This window comes from Primulina tabacum, chromosome 1 (assembly GCF_025594145.1).
Source record: "Primulina tabacum isolate GXHZ01 chromosome 1, ASM2559414v2, whole genome shotgun sequence".
NCBI classification, from domain to species: Eukaryota; Viridiplantae; Streptophyta; class Magnoliopsida; order Lamiales; family Gesneriaceae; genus Primulina; species Primulina tabacum.
Genome location: NC_134550.1, coordinates 12,018,420 through 12,039,168, shown reverse-complemented (window position 1 = coordinate 12,039,168; position 20,749 = coordinate 12,018,420). Strand labels below are relative to the sequence as shown.

At 36.3% G+C, this 20,749-nt stretch overlaps 2 protein-coding genes across 3 annotated transcripts; both read right to left on the bottom strand.

Annotated features, from left to right (window-relative positions):
• Nucleotides 1-11,377: 11,377 nt before the first annotated feature.
• Nucleotides 11,378-12,229, bottom strand: LOC142517964 (ethylene-responsive transcription factor ERF109-like). Its single transcript, XM_075620506.1, has one exon. It carries the CDS (start codon nt 12,154-12,156, stop codon nt 11,431-11,433), a length of 726 nt encoding a protein of 241 aa, XP_075476621.1. The 5' UTR covers nt 12,157-12,229; the 3' UTR covers nt 11,378-11,430.
• Nucleotides 12,230-18,039: 5,810 nt separating this feature from the next.
• On the bottom strand, nt 18,040-20,739 carry LOC142541625 (cold-regulated protein 27-like). Of its 2 annotated transcripts, none has more exons than XM_075648115.1 (4): nt 20,538-20,739; nt 19,613-19,756; nt 19,246-19,507; nt 18,040-18,149 (listed from the first exon to the last, which is right to left on the bottom strand). In XM_075648115.1, the coding sequence occupies exons 1-4, from the start codon at nt 20,652-20,654 to the stop codon at nt 18,064-18,066; spliced, it is 609 nt and encodes a 202-aa protein (XP_075504230.1). In that variant the 5' UTR covers nt 20,655-20,739; the 3' UTR covers nt 18,040-18,063. The 2 variants fall into 2 exon arrangements, with proteins under 2 accessions (XP_075504230.1, XP_075504236.1); XM_075648121.1 differs by having other exon boundaries at nt 19,246-19,492.
• Between the last annotated feature and the right edge of the window lie 10 nt (nt 20,740-20,749).

The following is a 20,749-nucleotide window of genomic DNA, read 5'->3' as shown; positions in this document are numbered from 1 at the left end:
GAATTCTAACACCACACGGCGACAGTAGGGCATAACAGTGGTGACTGTGGATAGCAACTTTCTGTTTTTGAGAAACTCGACCAGGTTGTATTTCCCATAGGCAGTGACATCAATATTTTTCTCCTCAACCAACTCTCTCTGAACAAACAGCGGCCATAATGCCAAGGCATCCTCAGAATAAAATTTGGGGGAAAAAGACTTACTCACATCATAGTCAGCAGAGTCAATGTTGTGCTCGGTGTTGTCAACATCCACCCCAACACCGGCAGCAACATCAGTAGCATCATCTTCAGAAGACTCGCTAGATTCAGAGTCAATGTCCTCATATGCATCATCACCTTGTTCCTCAGATTCAAAGTCAGATACAGACGATGAGGAGGAGTCATCAGAGGCACCAGGCCGGTTTTGCTCGAATTCCTTCATCATTTCTGAGTCAGGATCATTCTCCTTAGCCATTTGTTTTCGGGCGGCCTTATCTTCTTTGAGCTGAGCAAGAAACTCTGCCAAAGATTGTTCATCATCTTCAGGTTCACCAGGAGATTGTTCTTCTGCAGCTTTATGAGAATCCGTGAATGGGTTTGGCTTTTGACTACCAGAAGTAGAACCAGATTCCTTAGCAGCAACAGTTGGTTTGGGGCGAGCCACCAACTCAAAATCATCATCATTGGAGTCGTCTCCAGATGAGAAATCAGGGTCCAGAATAAATGGGACGGTGGATGCCCTTGGTTTCTTGGTAGGGACAAAGTCAGGATCGAACCCTGCTTGTCTCTTTGACTTACGATGCATAGGAGCAGGGGGAAAGGCTCTATTCACGGCCTCAAAATTTGGGGGATTCTCGACAGTGATTTCGTTCCCAGGTTCACCAGGAGCGATCATTTCCAGCGGGATTGGTTCTTCTGGTACACCCACAATTTCCATGCCCACAACATCGGTTGCGGCTGTGGGTGTTGTGTCAGGTGATTTGTCGCCCATGCTCGCAGCCATTTCACTCCTAATGTCTTGAGGATCAAAGCCAGCCATCTGCGAAATAGAGAATAGCAAAGTAGGGAAGTTCGAAGAAGACAGAAATTTACGAAGAACACAGATACTTTTGCGCGAAAAAGAAAACAAATAGTTAGGGTAGGAGAGATTTTAGAATATGAGGGAAAATAGTAAGCCGTAAAGTTGTTCCTTATTTATCCCTAAATATTTAAGCACACCCCTCCAACGGCAACATTCTGATGAGCCGCAACTTCAGCACCTTTTCAACTCAATTTTTACTCTCACCCAACGGTAACTTTCTGAAACAGTGCCATCATTATTTCAAGAAATCAGGCAGGATAAAACACCACGTCGAATTAACCCCACAAACAGTTAGAAATCAAGAAATTTCAAAATTAAGTCGGTTAGGGTTTTCTTCATATTTCATGAATTAAAAACTGATAGCCCACTGGTCATGATGAATTCACATAACAACAGTATGAATGACTTAAATTTATGCCTAAAGTATGATCAAAAATGAAATGCACACGCATGTGATCAAACTGTGATCAGTCTGTACTTAGGTGTTGGCAACACCTCTTGGCAACACTCACAAGTTGGACTCAAACTTTCTTGAACATTTTTAATTCAGACATGGTAGCTCCCACTCTAGAAGAACGGTCTTCATAGGACTCTTCTAGGTAGCTTTTTCCATCTGTATTTTGACTTAGAAGTGGTAGCTCCCACACTAGAAGAACGGTCTTCATTGGACTCCTCTAGGTAGCTTTTTCCATTTTCTTCTAAACATTTTTTTGTTCTATTTTATTCTCTTTTCTATTTTTCACCATATTGCTCAAGAATTTTCTAAGTCATTATCTACATTGGACAAGATCATGTGGTACACGATCATCCTCAACAGCTTTATGACTTAGATTGAGCACACACCATTCTTTGGAGAATATTGATGGAAAGTTTGATTCACAACTGAGAGCACGCCATTCAGTATCCTACACTTGTACAGGCTTCACACAAAGCAAGATGTATGCAATATGTCTAGCATCCTAAAAATAAAATGCACATGCATGCCGGGTGTTGTCCACAGGTGTTGTAACACCGAGGACAACATCCGTGAGTGATCATTGTGCACACAAGCTGAGAGACTTCCTAAGATTGGAAAATCTCTCAAAATCCAATGGTTTTGTAAAAATATCAGCCAGTTGGTTCTCAATTCTAACAAATTCCATTCGAATTGTACCCTTATCAACCAAATCTCGAATAAAATGATGTCTAATGTCTATGTGTTTCGTTCGAGAGTGTTGTACTGGATTTTTTGAAATATCAATTGCACTTGAATTGTCACAGTATATAATTAAGGTGTCACTGTTGAAACCATAGTCTTTAATCATTTGATTCATCCACAAAAGTTGTGAACAACAGCTAGCAGCTGCAACATATTCAGATTCAGCAGTAGACAGAGATACACAATTTTGCTTTTTACTATACCATGACACCAAATTGTTACCTAGATAAAAACATCCTCCAGTGGTACTCTTCCTATCATCTAGATTTCCAGCCCAGTCAGCATCACTAAACCCCACTAGATTTGTGTTTGTTTCTTTGGTGTACCACAAACCTAAGTTAACTGTCCCGGCTATATATCTCAAAATTCTTTTGACAGCTTTTAGATGAGTGACTTTAGGATCAGCCTGGTACCTAGCACACAAACAAACACTAAACATGATGTCGGGACGACTTGCACTTAAGTAAAGAAGACTGCCTATGATGCTGCGATACTGGGTGTTGTCAACACCTGCCGCAACATCGTCTTTGGACAATTTTTCAGTCGACCCCATTGGTGTTTTCATGTGCTTAGTGTTCTCGGTAGAGAATTTCTTCACCAAATTCTTGGCATACTTGGATTGACATAGGAAGATACCATCATGCATTTGTTTAATTTGCAATCCAAGAAAGAAACTTAATTCTCCTACCATGCTCATTTCAAATGTGGTAGACATGCATTTAACAAATTCATCAACATGCTTTTGAGAAGAAGCACCAAAAATGATGACATCCACATAAATTTGACACACAAGAATATCATGCTTCGATTTTTGAATAAAAAGGGTTTTATCAACCTCACCTCTTTTGAAGCCTAAGTCAAGCAGATATTCAGTAAGCCTTCCATACCATGCTCTTGGAGCTTGTTTAAGTCCATAGAGTGCTTTCTTCAACTTGTAGACATGGTTCGGGTGGTGTGAATCTTCAAATCCTTTAGGTTGGCTTACATAAGCTTCTTCTTTCAAGATGCCATTCAAAAAGGCACTTTTCACATCCATTTGATATAATTTTATGTCCATGTGACATGCAATAGCAAGTAAAAGTCTAACCGATTCAATCCGGGCAACAGGGGCAAACGTTTCATCAAAATCAATTCCTTCAATTTGAGTATACCCTTGAGCCACTAGCCTAGCTTTATTTCTCACAACAATTCCAGATTCATCAGTTTTGTTTTTAAAGATCCATTTGGTTCCAATAACATTCACATTATCGGGTCTGGGAACCAAATCCCACACATCATTCCTAACAAATTGTTCAAGTTCCTCATGCATTGCATCAACCCAAAATTCATCTTTTAAGGCTTCATTTATATTTTTGGGTTCCATGAGTGAAACAAAACAAGAGTGACTTACTTGAGAGTATACGGAAGTCATGCATACTAGTCCCATCATTTTGCGATAGTCTACCTTCTCCTTTCTTCTTGTTTGCATTCCTCCAAATGTTTCTCCAATGATCTGAGATGATGGATGATTTTTCTGAACCTTGCTGGGAATATCAATCTCTTCATTGGTTACACTGTCATCATTCTCAGTATACTTTCCTAGTTCATCATTTGATTCTGCCAGTGCAGGTGTTGTCTCCGGTGTTACAATACCGGGTGCAACATCTGTGTTAGGCAGTGTCTCACTTTCGTTCAGCAGCCCATCAATATCATGCTCGATTGTTTTTCCCGTTAGATCTGCAAGATCATCAAAAACAACGTTAATAGACTCCATAGTCGTTCTTGTTCTCAGATTATACACGCGATAGGCACGACTATTAGATGAATAACCAACGAATAAACATTTGTCACTTTTAGAGTCAAACTTTGCAAGATGGTCTCGGTCATTCAAAACATAACATACACACCCAAAGACATGAAAATACTTAAGGTTCGGCCTCTTTCCCATGATGATTTCATAGGATGTCATAGTAGAACCACTCCTTAAGTACACACGATTTGAAATATGACATGCTGTGTTCAAGGCCTCGGCCCAAAATCTCTTTGAAATATTCTTTGAACTTAACATGACCCTAGCCATTTCTTGCACTGTCCTATTCTTCCTTTCGGCTATTCCATTTTGTTGAGGAGTCTTAGGGGCCGAAAATTCATGAGTTATCCCTCTCTTTTCACAAAATGATATAAAGTGTGAGTTTTCAAATTCTTTACCATGGTCAGTCCTTATCTTACCAACCCTCAGATTATGTAGATTAGTAATCTTAGCATGTAATTTCTTGAAAACATCAAATGTATCGGATTTTTCTCTAAGAAATCTTGCCCAAGTAAAGCAAGAGAAATCATCCACACAAACGCATGAATACTTCTTACTTCCAAGACTTTCCACTTCATTGGACCCATAAGATCCATGTGCAAGAGTTCAAGACACCGTGTTGTCCCAAAGTGTTGCAACACTTGATGGGGAACACGTGTTTGCTTACCCTTTTGACATGCACCACAAACATACGGAATTCCAGAGGATAAATTAGGCATACCTCTCACAGCATCGTACTTACCAAGGTTCTTTAATGTCTTGAAGTTTGCATGACCCAATTTTTGATGTCACAAGTTTAGTTCACTTACTTTTGAATGATTGCATACTAAGTCTTCTCCAAGTTGATAGCAATTATCAGCAGACCTTGTACCTGTCAAAATACGAGTATTAGAATTATCAAACACTTCACAATTGTCTTTATCAAACTTAACATGCAAACCGTCATCACAAAGTTGACTTATGCTTATTAAGTTTGAGTTAAGCCCTTCGACATAAAGCACATTGTGTAGATTAGGCAGTCCATCAACATTCAAGGTTCCTTTGCCAGCAATTCTTCCTTTAGCACCACCACCATATGTCACATGACCACTACTCAGTTCAACATAGTCAATCAAATGGTCTTTAGAACCTGTCATGTGGCGCGAACAGCCACTGTCAAAGTACCATATTCCTGCAATGTTAGTCTTTAATGAAGTATAAATAACGGAACATTGAATCTTAGCCTTTGGTACCCAAACCCTTTTTACCGTCGGTTTTCTGTTGGCAGTGTTGCGTCGGGTGTTATACAACACCTGTGGCAACACCTGTTCTGATTCCCATCTCTTGTAATCATCTCTCAGTTTAAAGCAGTAGGGTTTGATATGACCAGGTCTAAAACAATAGTGGCAGATAAAGTGGCGTTTTCTGGATTTGGACTTCTTGGTAGATATTTGCCTTTTAGATGGAGCACCTTTTTCAGTTTGTGTAGCATTTGAGGTTTCAACACTTCCTTTGACAAAAACAGTTGGTTTTCTCTCAGTATTGGAAGATTCTCCAATTTCGAACAGACTGTTCGGATAACCAAGTCCAGCTTTGTCATTTTGTCCAATCATCAAAAGTGAATCAAGTTTGGATGAACTTGAATTCATCTTGGCAAGAATCTGAGTTGCTTCTCCAAGTTCCTCTTTGACTTTGCATAATTCCAAATCTTTCTTGCTTAAGATTACTTCAAGTCGTGAAATTTGTGACTTTAACTCAGCATTCTCTTTGGAGAGAATTGCATTTCCTTTAGTTCTTTTGATCCAGTCTTCATATAATTCTTCGTACATCGTCTGCACACTTTCTAGAGTGACTTCATCATCATCTACCTCTTGAGTTTCAGACTGACTTGCCTCCGCAAGGGTTGTAGATTTAAGACATACTGAATTCGAAGAGGTGTTGCGGCCAGGTATTGCAACACCTGTGGCAACACCCAAAGGATTGATTTGCATTGAGCGTTTTTCCTTGATCACAGAAGATAACGATGTGTGATTTTCAGATTCACTTGATCCTTGATCATCATCAGACTCTTCATCACTCAGGGTGACAGTCATGCCTTTGTTTTTCCTAAGTCGATTGGCACACTCATTGGCATAGTGTCCATATCCCGAACACTCTCTACATTGCACCGAGTCCAGGTTTCTGACATTAGATTGGATTTGCACTTCGGTTTTTGGTCGAAACTGTCCTTTCATAGGAGTAAACTTTTGAGCTTTTGCAAAAGTGGTGTTATTGGGCAGTTCAGATTTTTGTCCAATTTTCTTCTTTTCTCTCATAGTCTTCAAGTAATCACCAAATTTCTTAGTAAACAGAGAGATCGATTCTTCACCTAAATCAGACTTATCCACCTCTTTAGATATTTGAAGGATTTCATCATACGATTCGGTTGAGGCTTCAAAGGCTATTGTCTTCCCTTTATCCTTCCTTTGTAGATCAAGATTCATCTCAAAAGTTCTGAGAGAACTCATTAGTTCATCCAAGTTGATCGTTGAAGTGTCTTTAGATTCTTCAATAGCGCAAACTTTGACATTGAATCTCTCAGGAAGAGATCTTAGAACCTTGTTCACCAATCTTTCATTTGGTATGGGATCTCCTAGGCCATGTGATTCATTTGAGAGTTGTCTCAACCGGCAGTCATACTCAAGAATAGACTCCTTCTCCTCCATTCTCAAACTTTCGAACTTTGATGTCACCATCCTTAGCCTAGTTTTACGCACACTTGCGGATCCTTCACAGTGCTTCTGGAGTATCTCCCAAGCATCTTTGGCGCATACACAAGTGGAGATTAAATTAAACATCCTTGTGTCAACAGATGAAAATATAGCATTGAGAGCCTTGGAATTAAAGTTTGAAGTTTGCACTTCATCGACAGTCCATGTACTTTCAGGTTTGAGCCGTGTGTCTCCATCAGCATCCTCGAGTTTTGGTGGACTCCAACCATCAAGTACACGTTGCCAAGCTCTTTGTGTGTGAGTTGAGAGTGAGTGTTGTGTGTATCAGAATGTAGGTGTTGTGCGTAGGTGTTGTAACACCCACGACAACATGCAGCGGAAATTATGATTTTAACACACCTACACGTAGCTGGAATAATGATAATAATACGAGATACGAGATGTAAATTATGCACAAGTATAAAATACTTGTGCGGTGCCTCAGGGCAAAATAATTCACTAGAAAAACTTGTAAGTTTACAAAAACCAATACTAGTGAAAGAATAAAACAACTCCCTTATTAAGGCGAGTAACAAATTGCATCCTAAACCTCTAACAAACCGTATAACCAAAATACATAGGATGCATCAACTGAGAAGTGAAAAAAATCTTCAAAACTCCACACACTAATCAACACGGTGATTAGGTGTTGTCTTCGGATGTTGGCAGCACTTCACAGCAACAAGTTATCAATCACGAGATGGCTTCAATCAGAAAACATTTTCTTCGTACAAATGCATCTCTGTCTCTCCGAAAGTTTTTGCTCTGTATCGTCACTCTCTCACGCTTTCGTTTCTTCTCCTTTGAGTCCTATTTAACATAGAAACACAATTTCATTAGGAAACAAACTCTTTTTAAAACAAGGATAATATCTTAAAGATATTGTGATATCATATCTTAAAGATATTATGATATCATATCAAAATATAGTCTTATATCACATATTGAATTTATACGAGATTATATCATCAATTTCGAGATTATCCTCATGTCTAGAAAGTCAAAATATTAAGGATAAAAAAGAAAAATATATCAAGGAATAAAATTCCTCTCATATACAAAGTTAACTCTAAACCAAAACCAATTCAAGATTCATGAGATAAATAAACTGAAATGCTCATAGTGCAAAGATCAACACCATCAATATCATAACATGATCGAAAGGTTTCTTAATAGATGGAAACATTATCTCCATCAAATAATCAACAGAAACGAGATGTACAAGTTCAGATGATAGCTCTCAAGTACTTTTAATAAACTGACCAATTTAAAACTAATATTTAGAAAGTATGATCACTGCCTACGCTGCTGAAATATTGTGGAGATATGCCACCAGAATGGTACAAAAACAACAAAGGTTTGCATTTTCTAGTCATCATCGACGTCTCTCACCACTTAAAAAGTGCATCTGATAAAGAAACTAAAGTTTCATGATTCTAGTAAGAAAGCAAGGAAAAGCAATTTGGAAAGTTTTTTTCATAAAGAGTAAAAAGAATACATCGGAATCCTCTTTGATGATGGCAGTTCATCTCTACACAAGCTCTATCTATGGCAAAATTTGATGGGAGACATGTTAAAATATTTGGACCAAATGATTGAAAAAAACAAGGTACATGGACAAAAACCTTACTTCACTAGCATTAACTCCGGCATAGATGATATTCAAAAGAACATGATCTGATACAAGCGGCGATCTCAAAGGAGCACGAACTACACTTGCAGCACTTTGGAAGTTGTGACTCAGAGTGTGAACATCTCTGGAGGAAAAGATCAAAGGAACAAGTGTTAAAATAAAATATTAGATGATTGTTTGATATGGAAAGTATAGTAGGTGACAATTTGATGATGCAAATTATTAATGTAGCTTCGCTTTCAAAATCATTAAATCACTAGCAAGACAAAATTACAGTTGAGTGAGCCTTATAAAATAGATCATGTATAAACCTTCATTCTGCAGGTAAAACTTAGACAGCACCATTCATAGAGTCAGTAACTACTCCTCTATACTTGCACAGAGAGCTATTCTAATGTGTTATTATTAGCCGCAACAGATTTATGAGAATTTCGATTTGAATCACTCACAAAAAAACCTGGAAAAGAAATCATGGCAGAAAATCACAAAACACTAGAAACAAGATACAAGGAATCATGAAATATACGGTTTATGTCGAAAAGATATGAAATTGGACTAATGTGGAAACAATTTACTTTGGTTCCGCAGTCTTATTTTAGTAGTAGCCATGATCGGGGCTATAGAAACGACTATGCAGATAACTGCTATGGTGAAAAGACGCAATGTATTCCAACTAAATGTAATTGATTCTCGAGGAGTATCATGAGGTTATGAGAAGGACCAATGGCCAACTCAAGATCTACTAAAATGCAAGTAGCTAAATATTTGTTCAAATCAAATTCATGAACACTGTCGGCAATTGTGTGCATTAAATGCAAGTCGGGAAAGTTCATTTTCGATTGGTGGAACGCGTTGCCTTTGATTGAAAATAAGAATACGCATATTCACACTGACGGAGGCTCTATAAATAGAGCTCCCCTCTTCATTCTGAAATTATCCTTTCTTCGAGTTTTATCTCATCTTATAGCATTTGAGTGCTTAGTTCTATAATATTTGTGAGGTGTTTGTTATCATGTATTAAGAGAGTGTGTGTTCTCTTTGGAAACACGGTGAGTGAATTGTACACCATAAAATATTATTGTGGAATTCTTTTCACCTTGCCCGTGGTTTTTATCCTAATAATTTTTAGGAGTTTCCCACGTAAATCTCGGTGTCCAGTTTATTCTTCATTTTCGGGTTTTATTATCTCAAATTTCGCACGTGGGACCAACAAACACATAGGTGATCGTGGACATGGTGGTTATGGACTTACGTCTATTGGGTGGGTCTCCATGTACGATATTGCCGTGATAAGATATTGCTGTCCGTCTAACATCTAAGAGTTGGTCTCTTGTGAGACGGTCTCACGAATCTTTATCTGTGAGACGGGTCAACTCTACCAATATTAACAATAAAAAGTAATATTTTTTCATGGATGACCCAAATAAGAGATATGTCTCACAAAATACGACCCGTGAGACCGTCTCACGCAAATTTTTGTCAGCATCTAAATCTCAACTCTCAATAAAACAAAATTATTTCTTGTTTTTTTCATACGCGAAAAATATATTAATTTGTATATTAGACAATATTTAAAAATTAAATAAGCCAGATATATATTCAAAAAGTCAAGACGACCTATAATAGGAAAATTTGTAAGAATTTTCGAAAATCCTCGATGAACAAAAACCAGCATGAATAATTGATAGATTGATTTTCTTATCGGAAGTTACATTAGATAATCATGTTACAAGTAAAATCTTTTAAGCCGTGCATGATTCAAAATGACACAGTCGGGACACGGTCGGCCAACATATCTATACCTGAAGTTCTCTCTTATTCAACATTGTTAAGTCAAAATGTCACATAATTCAAACTAAAACCTTAACCTCATTAACCAGGCAATTTGTAGGACATATACTGTAAATCGTGTTTGTTTGTCTTAATTTTTAAAAGTGTGGGTTTTTGACCCCACTGCATAGTCTTGTATAGGGTGATCACGGTTCGGTTAACAATCTAAACTGAATCATTCATTCGGTTCGGTTTTTTGTTTTCGAGTTTTTGGTTCAGTTTAGGTTTTTTCGCTAGATTACTTGTGCTGAAAACCATTTTATTTTATTTTTTACATTTTTTAAATAATTTTTAGTTTTTTAAATATTTTGTTATTACTTTTATTAATATTAAATATGAATAAATAAAAAACTTAAAAATGAAAAATTCGGTTAAACTGAAACTATTTTTGTATTTAATCGAACTGTGACTGCTCAATCCATTTTAGTTTTCGATCATGATTTCGGGTGAACGGATTAACCGAATTTTCAGTTCAATTCGGTTTAAATGAACACCCTAGTCTTATTTACCAAATAATTGAGATGAAATAAAAATATAGCCAATTTAATTAAAAAGTAGGTCTCTTGTGAGACGGTATCACGAATTTTTATCTGTGATACCCCTACTTATATTAACAATAAAAAGTTATGTCTCACAAAATACGACCTGTGAGACCGTCTCACACAAATTTATGCTTTAATTAAAATATATTGGATTCCCATTAGTTCGATTTTTTAATATATATTTATTAGTTATATTAAAATCTAAATAATATATTAAGGATGAGGAATTATATGTGGTGTCTCTGTTGTATCCCTTTACAAGTAAAGCCCACAAATTATTATATAATAAGGAATAAAAGAAAATCATAGAATAAGGGCACATGCTAAATATGCACCCATTTAATGAAGCATTGGATTTGAGCACGTGCCACTTTACACGTATCACCCATTTGTAATTAACTATATTTTGAATTGGTCGGTTAAATTTTTATATATTATTTTGGAGTTTCGGATTAAACAAACTATCCATATATTATTTTGATTATCTAGAGTATAATTAATTGGTCGTATAAATTGTTCTATACAGAATTTTGATTATTTAATTTACCAAATTATATTAATATATATTTTTTTTTCAAATTTAATTCGATTTTTTGACATCTCAAATTTCTATATTAAAAAAAAAATAATTAGCAATTTATATATAATCACACGCTTTGAATATTCCCGCCATTAGCAGAATCCGAGGAATCGCCATTAGCAGAATCCATCATCGTTATCCATTGTTGAATCTCCGCTTCCCCGATCGTCCCAAACTCCCACAAATCCTTCTGATCAGGCCTATTCTCAATCACTTGGCAGTTTATATTTCCTTGCAGCGCAGCCGGTGGCGCGGGGGAGGAAGTCGAAGTCGAAGCCGAACCAGAAGTGTTATCCGCGAAAGGGAAATTCAGTTTTGCTCTGGGTCCCCGGAACTCGATCGCCGCCTTATCATAAGCCCGCGCCGCCTCCTCAGCAGTCTGGAACGTCCCCAGCCACACCCGCGCCGCCTTACGGGGGTCCCTTATCTCCGCCGCCCACTTCCCCCAAGGCCGCTGCCTGACACCCCTGTAGTTCTTCTTCGCGCCCACTTTCTTCTTCCCCGCCGCACTTTTGAAACCAGCCTTCTTCTCTCCGTCGAAGAAATGGCATCCCAAGCAACCCTTTATCCTGCAGAACCTGCAAGTCTCCATATCTTCGGAAACAGCAACAAATCCAGAACCTCGATCAAAAAACGGCGGAATCTCGAAATCTTGAACCGGTCTAGCGGCGGAACTATCACCCCCGGTAATCACATTCTTCAAGGCTGCCACCATGACTGCAGCTTCCTCTTCACCGGTCAGCCGCGGCGGAGGATGTGGAAGCAACTCCGGAACTTGGCGGTGGTAGCTCATTTAACTGCTGATTTCAACAAATTTCTCCTGTTCGATTGTCTTTCTTGAAATTAGAAGGTTTAAAAGGAAGTAAATGGGAAGCGATATATATACGACTCATGCCCACTAGTTTAACACGGGATGGAATTGAATTGAATATCTGCTAGCGATGGCACGTGGGGATTATTATTATCTGGGCAATCGGGTCGGGTCGGGTCAAAGGTCACTTTGAAATATCTGATGAGCTGGCAATCGAGCTTTTGTTTTTTTTTTGAAACAGCTGGCAATCGAGCTTCGTGTTCACATTACTTTGCAATTTTAACGGGTCAACGGATACTATGACGTATTCTCTTACAAAAGCACAAAAGCCGGTGCTGATTCAGATGTAGAAATGGGCCTGGGTTGGGAATATAAATGGGCCTGGGTGAACACAAAATGGTTAACTTCGGCCCAATAATATTAAACGTGCGCAGGTCTTTATCTATTATACTGGTACTGTAGTAAAGTCGTGTGCAAACCTAGAGTCCATATGATTCGAGTTACTCGTGAACGGCTCGATCCCGACTCGATTCGAATTTGATTTGATTGAGCTTGAGTTCGAATAGAGCTCGTGTCCCTAAACCTTGTGTGTTTATATTGTTGTATATCCTTTTTTTTGGTTTAATTATTAATATATAATATTTTTTGGAGTTTAATAAATTGAAATATAAATAATTGATAACTTGTGTTAACATGAAGAATTTTTGGGGATGATTTTATGAGATTGTTTATTATTGGTCATAACGTCTTTTTGAATAATATTATTATTATAATAGAATTTTTTTCACTAACTTGTTCAATTTTAAGTTTTGGTCAATTAATTTTTAAAAATTTTCTTTTGGTACACTAAATTTTAATTTTTAGTATTTTGTTCCAATTGGTCATGTGATACCGGAAAATGTTATATTATCAAAAACTACTGGTGTATCAGATGTCACATAAGTTATTGGATCAAAATAGCTAAAAATATAAAATTAGTGTACAAAATTTTTCCAATTTAATATATCATAAACCCAAAATTAAATAAATGAATGAAACAAAAAATCGTTTACCCTTTATAAATTATTGAAATAATGTATTTTTTTTTTAATTTGCGAACAATTTGAAAGTGATCGTTTTGCCTTATTTTTTCGCATAAAGATCCCGTAGGCCGTAACGTTTCCTATCCTTATCCTTGATTATTACTTTATTGACTATTGTCATCCATCCACACTTTTCAAAATTTTATATATAATATTAATTATTTCCACACAACTTCCATATATAAATAAATAATTGAAAACTTTTAATACGGATAATAGATGAAAATATCTCGTAGATTGGATTTTGGATAATAAAATAATATAGGAAAAAATTATCATCAAGTCGAGAAAACATACAAGTACTCATTTTTTAAGTTTCACGGTTAGAAATTTTGGTCGATAAGTTGGGATAAAAAATAATTTTAAGAAAAAAATATTTAGATTTGTTGGGTGCAATAACTGTCCCTGCTTGGTAGAGCGATCGAACCGTGGTGCTTGAGCTGCTGTGCAGTTTAAAAGATTTGAGTTGAACCATTACTACTGGCTATAGCTTTTGGTAAAGCGGCAAGCGCTTGGTCCTACAATTGGTATCAGAGCCAAGGTCACGAGTTCGATTCCCATTGATTGCAAAGAGTGCAATTATTGGGAGGGAGATTGTTGGGTGCAATAATTGTCCCTGCTTGGTAGAGCGATCGAACTGTGGTGCTTGAACTACTGTGCGGTTTAAAAGATTTGAGTTGCACCATTACTACTAGCTATAGCTTTTGGTAAAGCGACAAGCGCTCGGTCCTACAAGATTAGTACGTGTCGAAGTACTAGACTAAAGAATATTTTTGTCTCATGTATGTAATACAACAATACAACAAGATTATGACAAATATTCTCCAGAATACAACGATCTCGTCTTGCTCGCGAATTGCACAGTTTAGAGCAAGAATGAAATAAACAACTCTCATTTTATGTCACAATGATAGAAAAAGTAAAGAAAGATATTGAGCTCAACTTAGAGCACATAAGTGGTTAGAATACACAAATGCTATATTGCATAACAAAACTTTCAAGGAAAAATTGTCTTTCTTTGTGTTTGATGAAGATGTGATTCTTTATTTTCTCTTTAAGAATGTGTATAGTATATATACAAAAACTAACAAAGATTTAATGATCACTATTAATAATAATGATTGATAATATTGATGGAAAATGGATACAAAATTCAATGGTAATAATTAGATATTAATGTAAAAATTTAATATCATTAATTTAAAAATTAAAATCAATAATTTCTTTTTTTTTTGAAGTATAAAATATTTTGTAAAATTTTCCACAATTCCCCACATATTTCGAAGAAAATTTTGATAAAGATGATAAAAATTACTGTGACAAATCGAGAAAAGAAATGCATAAGTGATGGCGCCTTTGGACCTAAGAACCAACATGTAGGGAAAATCAATGTCGATTCACGGAAGTTCGGTGAAATTAGATTTTTGTTAACCGGAATTCCTGATATGAGTAAAGTGGTTTCTTACGAATTATCGAAAAATTTGTTAGAATATGATCCAACCAGAATTTTTAGTGAAAATGAGATTTTGGGCGATGCAGTGGCCTCGCGCCATTTCGGGATTTTATGAGCAATCTAGAGAAACTGCCTAAATTCTTATAAAAGATGACCACTCATCTACGTCACATATGTGATGTATCCATCAAATATGGGTTTTCATAATTGATATAGGCATTATCATAACCCTCTCGATGTAAATATCCACTTGACTTCTTGTTTAATGGTTCGGTCATGTATCCTCTTGATTTGTTTATGAATATATAATATGGGGATATAATCCTATTTTTCAACTGATGTTTCTCATGCGCTAATAATACACCAGTTTCTCAATGCTCAAGAAACAGAAACTAACCATTGGATACGAGAGAGAACAACAATATTAATAAATTTGATTGGTGTCAAATTAATTTTGAAGTAGCCCCCTTCCCCATAAAAATTGGGGAAAGGATGCATGTAAAAATCATAATTATGACTAGTTATATTATGTATATGTAATGTAGCATAAAATATACTTTCATTAATTTTGAGATATTATCTATCAACCATGTTCATCTTTATAATCATCACTGAGATGACACTCACATATTTGATGTGATGAAACATATCAAAAAAAAAAATATTCACTTCAAAATAGCACATTTTGATAGCCACATATCTCAATTTGTTATCAATATATCTCAAAATAATTTTCATAATTCAATATTATTTTATTTGTATAGCTCCTACAACTCAAAAATTCTATCAGTACATAAATGTAGCACCAATGGCTTGCTTATTTACCAAAAATTATAACTTGTGGTAATGGTTCGATCGTTTTACTTAGTATAGACAATTATTGCACGCCAACAATAAATATGTGATCAAAATTGACATATCATAATATTATTAGAATTAACTAAAAAAAAATTTTTGTGTAAGTGATAAGTGCAAGATTTGCACTTAATTTATATAAGAATCCATATTGAATTATGTTAGTTTCGAATGGAATCATGCGTTTTTGGCTTGTTTTGATTATCATTTCAGGTATGGAGTAAAAAGGCAAAACAAACCCAATTGGACCAAGAAAACAAAGCGGTGCGCAAAAGCGGACCAATAAGTTGCACAGCCGCGAGCACCCCATCGGACAGAGGTGCGCGCGCAGCCGCTCAACTTCACGCGCAACCGCGCGCGCACAAATAGAGGCAAGTGACCAGAACCTGGCGCGCGGTCGCGCGAGATCGCGCTCACCCGCGCATACGGAAGCAGCAGAAAACCTGAGAGGCGCGCACCTGCGCACGCGCAGAAAAGAACCAGCGACCAGAATGATGCGCGCGGCCGCGCAACTTAACGCGCAACCGCGCGCGCGGCGTTCAGAAAACTTATAAAAATCCGCGAGCTATGTCAGAAACAGAAGAGGGCCGTCATTGGAGAAAGAAGACGCACGGGCAGCCGCTGTGAGAGAAATTGACACACGAGAGCCGCAGAACACACGCACAACTGGAAAGACGGACGAAGAGAGATCACGAAGACGAAGAACAACGAATCCGGGGACGGAGACGCTACTTCTGATTTGTCATCTCTTCTTCCGCTTCTTTATTTTACTGTGTTGCGACGTCTAAAACGTTGAACATGTCTTGTTTTTGCTTGGATTTCGTGATGAACTAATTCTGCAGTCTAGAGAATGATGTAGCTTTGTGGATACGAAAATTTGACGTGGTTATTTTATATGATTGAATTCCATTCGTATATTTTAATTGTGTTATCTGTGTTTATTTCACTGCAATTTATTGGCCATAAATTGTGTGTTGTTTGATTAATTCTATAACTCGGGAGAGGGACTATGATTATAGATTATTAAAAACACATCGTTGAATGTTTATAGCGTTCGGAAGGCGTATAACTTTAGCGAGGCTTAGGTAAGAACATTGTTTGCATATATCAATGAAACTTGGACTTTAATTAGGAATATTAGAATCGAAGTTTGATTGGTACAATTTATTTGTCACTTGGGAAAGGGGGAATAAAATAATTAAATGTTCTTAGCCATTAAATAATTGGAAATTCAGGAATATAATTTAACTGAGAATAATTGTCGTGGAAACTTGGTGAAATCATTTCTCTAGCTATTTTCTCTCATTGTTAGTTCTCAATTCGGTGATTAGATTAATCATTTGTTTTCAATTAATTTGATTAAACAAACCAACCTTTTAATTGATTATTCTAAATAAAGTTGAGACTATTTTAATTAGAAGAACTGATATACATTTTTATACACACTACTCGTGGGATCGACACTTGTGCTCAAAGTTACATTTTACTATAACTTAACGTCGTGCGCTTGCGAGCAATCAAGAAAACACGCAACAGTAAGAAACAAGATTAGTTTTTCAATCTTTTTTCTTTCATAAGTAATGAAGGTATAATAAGATTGAATTATAAGATAGTAATTTCAGTCAAGCAAAAATTTTAAAATCTTGTAAAGGCCTCGTATAACATAATATCTTGTTCAAAATATAATCATATTCAATGCACAAGTAATTCTCTTCAAAAAAAAATTCCACAAAATTCAAAAAAAAATAATAATTAGTTCATATGTTTTAATTTTTTTTATTCAAATAGCTTTATTTCCAATATATATTGAGATATCAACTCATCAATCACATTTTGTTCACCATCATATTTCATATAAATATTTGTATATATAGATCACAATTTAAATTCCATAACTTAGAAGATCAAATAAATAATTTTACAAGCAAAATATGGCCCCTCACATTTTGCAACATCTCTTAAGACGCCCGATAGTTTGTCAACACAGGGTATATACATTTGGCCAGAAAGCCTCAAGCGCCCACTTGTACCGGGCGGCTTTACATAGACAAAGTTATCATCTGGATCTATATCTCATTAGTAAATATAATAAATCATACATTCGAACATACGCAACCGGAAAATTCTGTTACTATTCTGAACAAAAAAATATGCATAGACATGGTAATATTATAGCAAGCGAAATTTAGTCAGGTGGTGTCATTCCAAGTAACCTGGATGGAAGTTGCTTTTGTTCTTTCCGCTATGTATGGTCCGAGAGCAAAAATTAAAAGCTTTCGATCTTTTCCATTGTCATCGTTCAAAAGTAAAGTCAAGAAGTTCTGGTTTGGCTCCACGAAACGAAGAGTTAACTGCTTAATTCTCTGTCGAATATAATTTCCTGGGCACACAATCTGAACGAAAAAATGCATGTGAAGAAGAGACCTAGTAGGTTCTTGAACGTGAACAGAAGTTCTGAATAATTCAAGACATTACTTATTCATGGCTTGAACCATCGGCTTATGCTGATTTCATCTTTTCCACCCCAGACCTGAGATTTGGTTGGTCATTGTCTTCATGATTCACATAATTCTGACCCGTGCCCTCTGCAGGAAACGAGAATTTCTAATTTTACCATACAATGATAAACAAAATTATGCAATCTGATTCCTTTTGAATTATTATATGAAATTGTTGCGCAAATTATTTTTTAAAAAAAGGAGGATGACTACTAGATATCATAGAAATATAAAAAAATAAAAATGAACCCTCAAACAAGATGCATGCAAAATAAACATTTGATTGTGTCGTGAGCAATCTACTCCAAAACAAGCAATTTTAGCACTTCGATTTTTAAATCCCATTTTACCCCCAGAATTTTAACTTGGTCGACTTACTACGGACATAAAGGTCTTGACATACGACAGTAACTATGAGTCTCAGATGTATGGAATGCCTATACACTTTGAGCATGGACTATTTCCAATTAAACTTGATTATCAAGTTCTTCACCATTGGTGAAGTCAATGGTAGAAAAATAAAACTTTCATTTAGTCAACCACCTTGATCAGCTAACACCTTAGCATTCGTCTAAAACCATATTGTCAATGAAATAAGACATTCATAAACTTTAAGTTTCTGAAAACGGTTATAATAAGAAAAAAGAAAGAAAGTGTCAATCATGCTATTTGTTGACTCCTCGTCCTTACTTCATGGCCAGTAAAGTTTGTACTTGTTTCCAAGAAACATGCAAATGCAAAATTTAGTAACATGAAGACAGAATTATGTGAGAAATACAGCCACATTCAAGAAAGTATATTTCATCCGGGTTTCCATCTGAAACATGTACCAGTCACTTGTGAAACTCAAAAGGGAAAGGAAAACAAAAGAAACTTGCAACAATTGATTCAGCTGCTATGCCAAAAAAGTCACATGTGATTGGAGAAATGAATGTTGCATGACTCGGCAAGATTAGTAAATTGGAAGTCTCAATCATATATTTTAGCACAGTTGAATAATGAATATATATTCTAGCCCCATGAATACTTTTCTCTAAACCAAACAGTAAAATATCTTAAAGTACCCAACATGATTAGAACGATGATAACATAAAGTAAAAAAGCACACATCAAAAGCAGATAAGGATGGCCAGCAAAAAATTAAAAGCAATAAGGAAACACAGTCTGGTCGAGTTAAAGTAACCTTTCATCGAATCAAAAGAATTGGCATAGTACAGGTTCATGGCAGAAACTTGTTGTGAACATGTAGCCAATCCATGAGATATAATCCCTTTTCTGCTAGAATGTTTTTCAGTGTCGTACTGCAAGTCAACTGATAGGGAAGGATGGTGAAAATATATCCATGAATTCTTCATACAGTTGTGAGAATCAGCTGTAGGACACGAGAGAAGCTCATCTCCCCTATGATCAATTTTTCGCCAGCAGCCATGCTGTGAAGCAGTAAACTGGTAGAACTTCAGAAAAATAATGTTTCTGTTTCCCCATTCAGTGAAATATGCAGCTAGGAAAGTAAACTAAAAATGTAATTTCTAACAAGAATGTTCTTCAACCTGCTCGGGAGAATTTATTGGCTTCTTTTGAGTCATATTCTTGTTTACCAAATCCCTAGACTCGTGAAGCTGTGTGACAAATGACACTTCCAAATTATTAAGATATAAGTTGTGCTTCTCATTCGTCCATGCTGAGCAATCGTCCTGGATTAAAAAAAAGGAATGTGAAAATGCTATTCAAATACTCAAGGATGGCCTTCTGTTAATATTTGTAGAGGAAAATACATATTGATGAATCTTCCCCCTGCACATTCTATTGGAAGGTACATCTAAAACAGGAGTTCATCGACAACATTTGACAAAACAAGCAAAAGCACATATCATAAAACCTACAAACTTTCAGAAACATGGTTAGTAGTAGTACCAGACATTAAACCTTCAATTCTTTATTATCCCCTTCCCCATTGTCATGGTAATGCAAGTACCCGCGCATATTATAGAATATATTAAATTTCAAAGAGACAAACAAGCCAAAAAGTGGCCACTAAAGTTTAGATCCCCCCTTTTACCCTCTTTGGCTTTCATTTCCAACTCGGAAGAAAACAATAAACAAACTACTTCGCACAATGATAATGCATTTCGACCACAAAACACTAAGACAAAAAGAAAACAATTAATGCAACAGGATCGATTATTTAACAAACACGGTTGAACAAATGCCTTGTTCCTCTTCATCCTACAGCTATCCACCCCTTCAGGTTTGAAGGCAAGCACCAAAAAAACCTAAATACCAACCGAATCAAGCCTAAAAAACTGCTGCGAACGTGAACCTAACTACATGAACTTCACATTCAAATCTCAACACAAACTTAACTACATCAACCTCACAGTCGAAACAACTGAAAAAAACACTAAAAGATTCAATCTAACAAAATCTAATCCCAACAAATTAATCCTAAAACATTTATAAAAAAACTCGGATTACCGGAGCAGCAACGTTGGCGAGGAGACGCAAAACATCTCCGCCATTCTGAACGGTCAAAGACGAAACATCGGCGTTGTTCCACAGCACCAACTCCTCCGACCGGAGATTTCGCTCCATTTTTGGGATTGAAATTGTCAACGAGAAAGAGGAGGAAAATATCTTAGATTTATCGGATTTAAAAAAATGGAGAAAACCCTTTCGCACAAAGAGAG

Bases quoted from the DNA above. Each gene is read 5' to 3' on its own strand.
- LOC142541625 (XM_075648115.1), bottom strand. From the start codon at position 20,654: ATGGAGCGAAATCTCCGGTCGGAGGAGTTGGTGCTGTGGAACAACGCC. The intron at 19,757-20,537 runs GTAATCCGAGTT...TTTTTAATCCAG, and splicing joins TCGCCAACGTTGCTGCTCCG to GACGATTGCTCAGCATGGAC. The intron at 19,508-19,612 runs GTTGAAGAACAT...AAGTTCTACCAG, and splicing joins CAATAAATTCTCCCGAGCAG to TTTACTGCTTCACAGCATGG.
- LOC142517964 (XM_075620506.1), bottom strand. From the start codon at position 12,156: ATGAGCTACCACCGCCAAGTTCCGGAGTTGCTTCCACATCCTCCGCCG.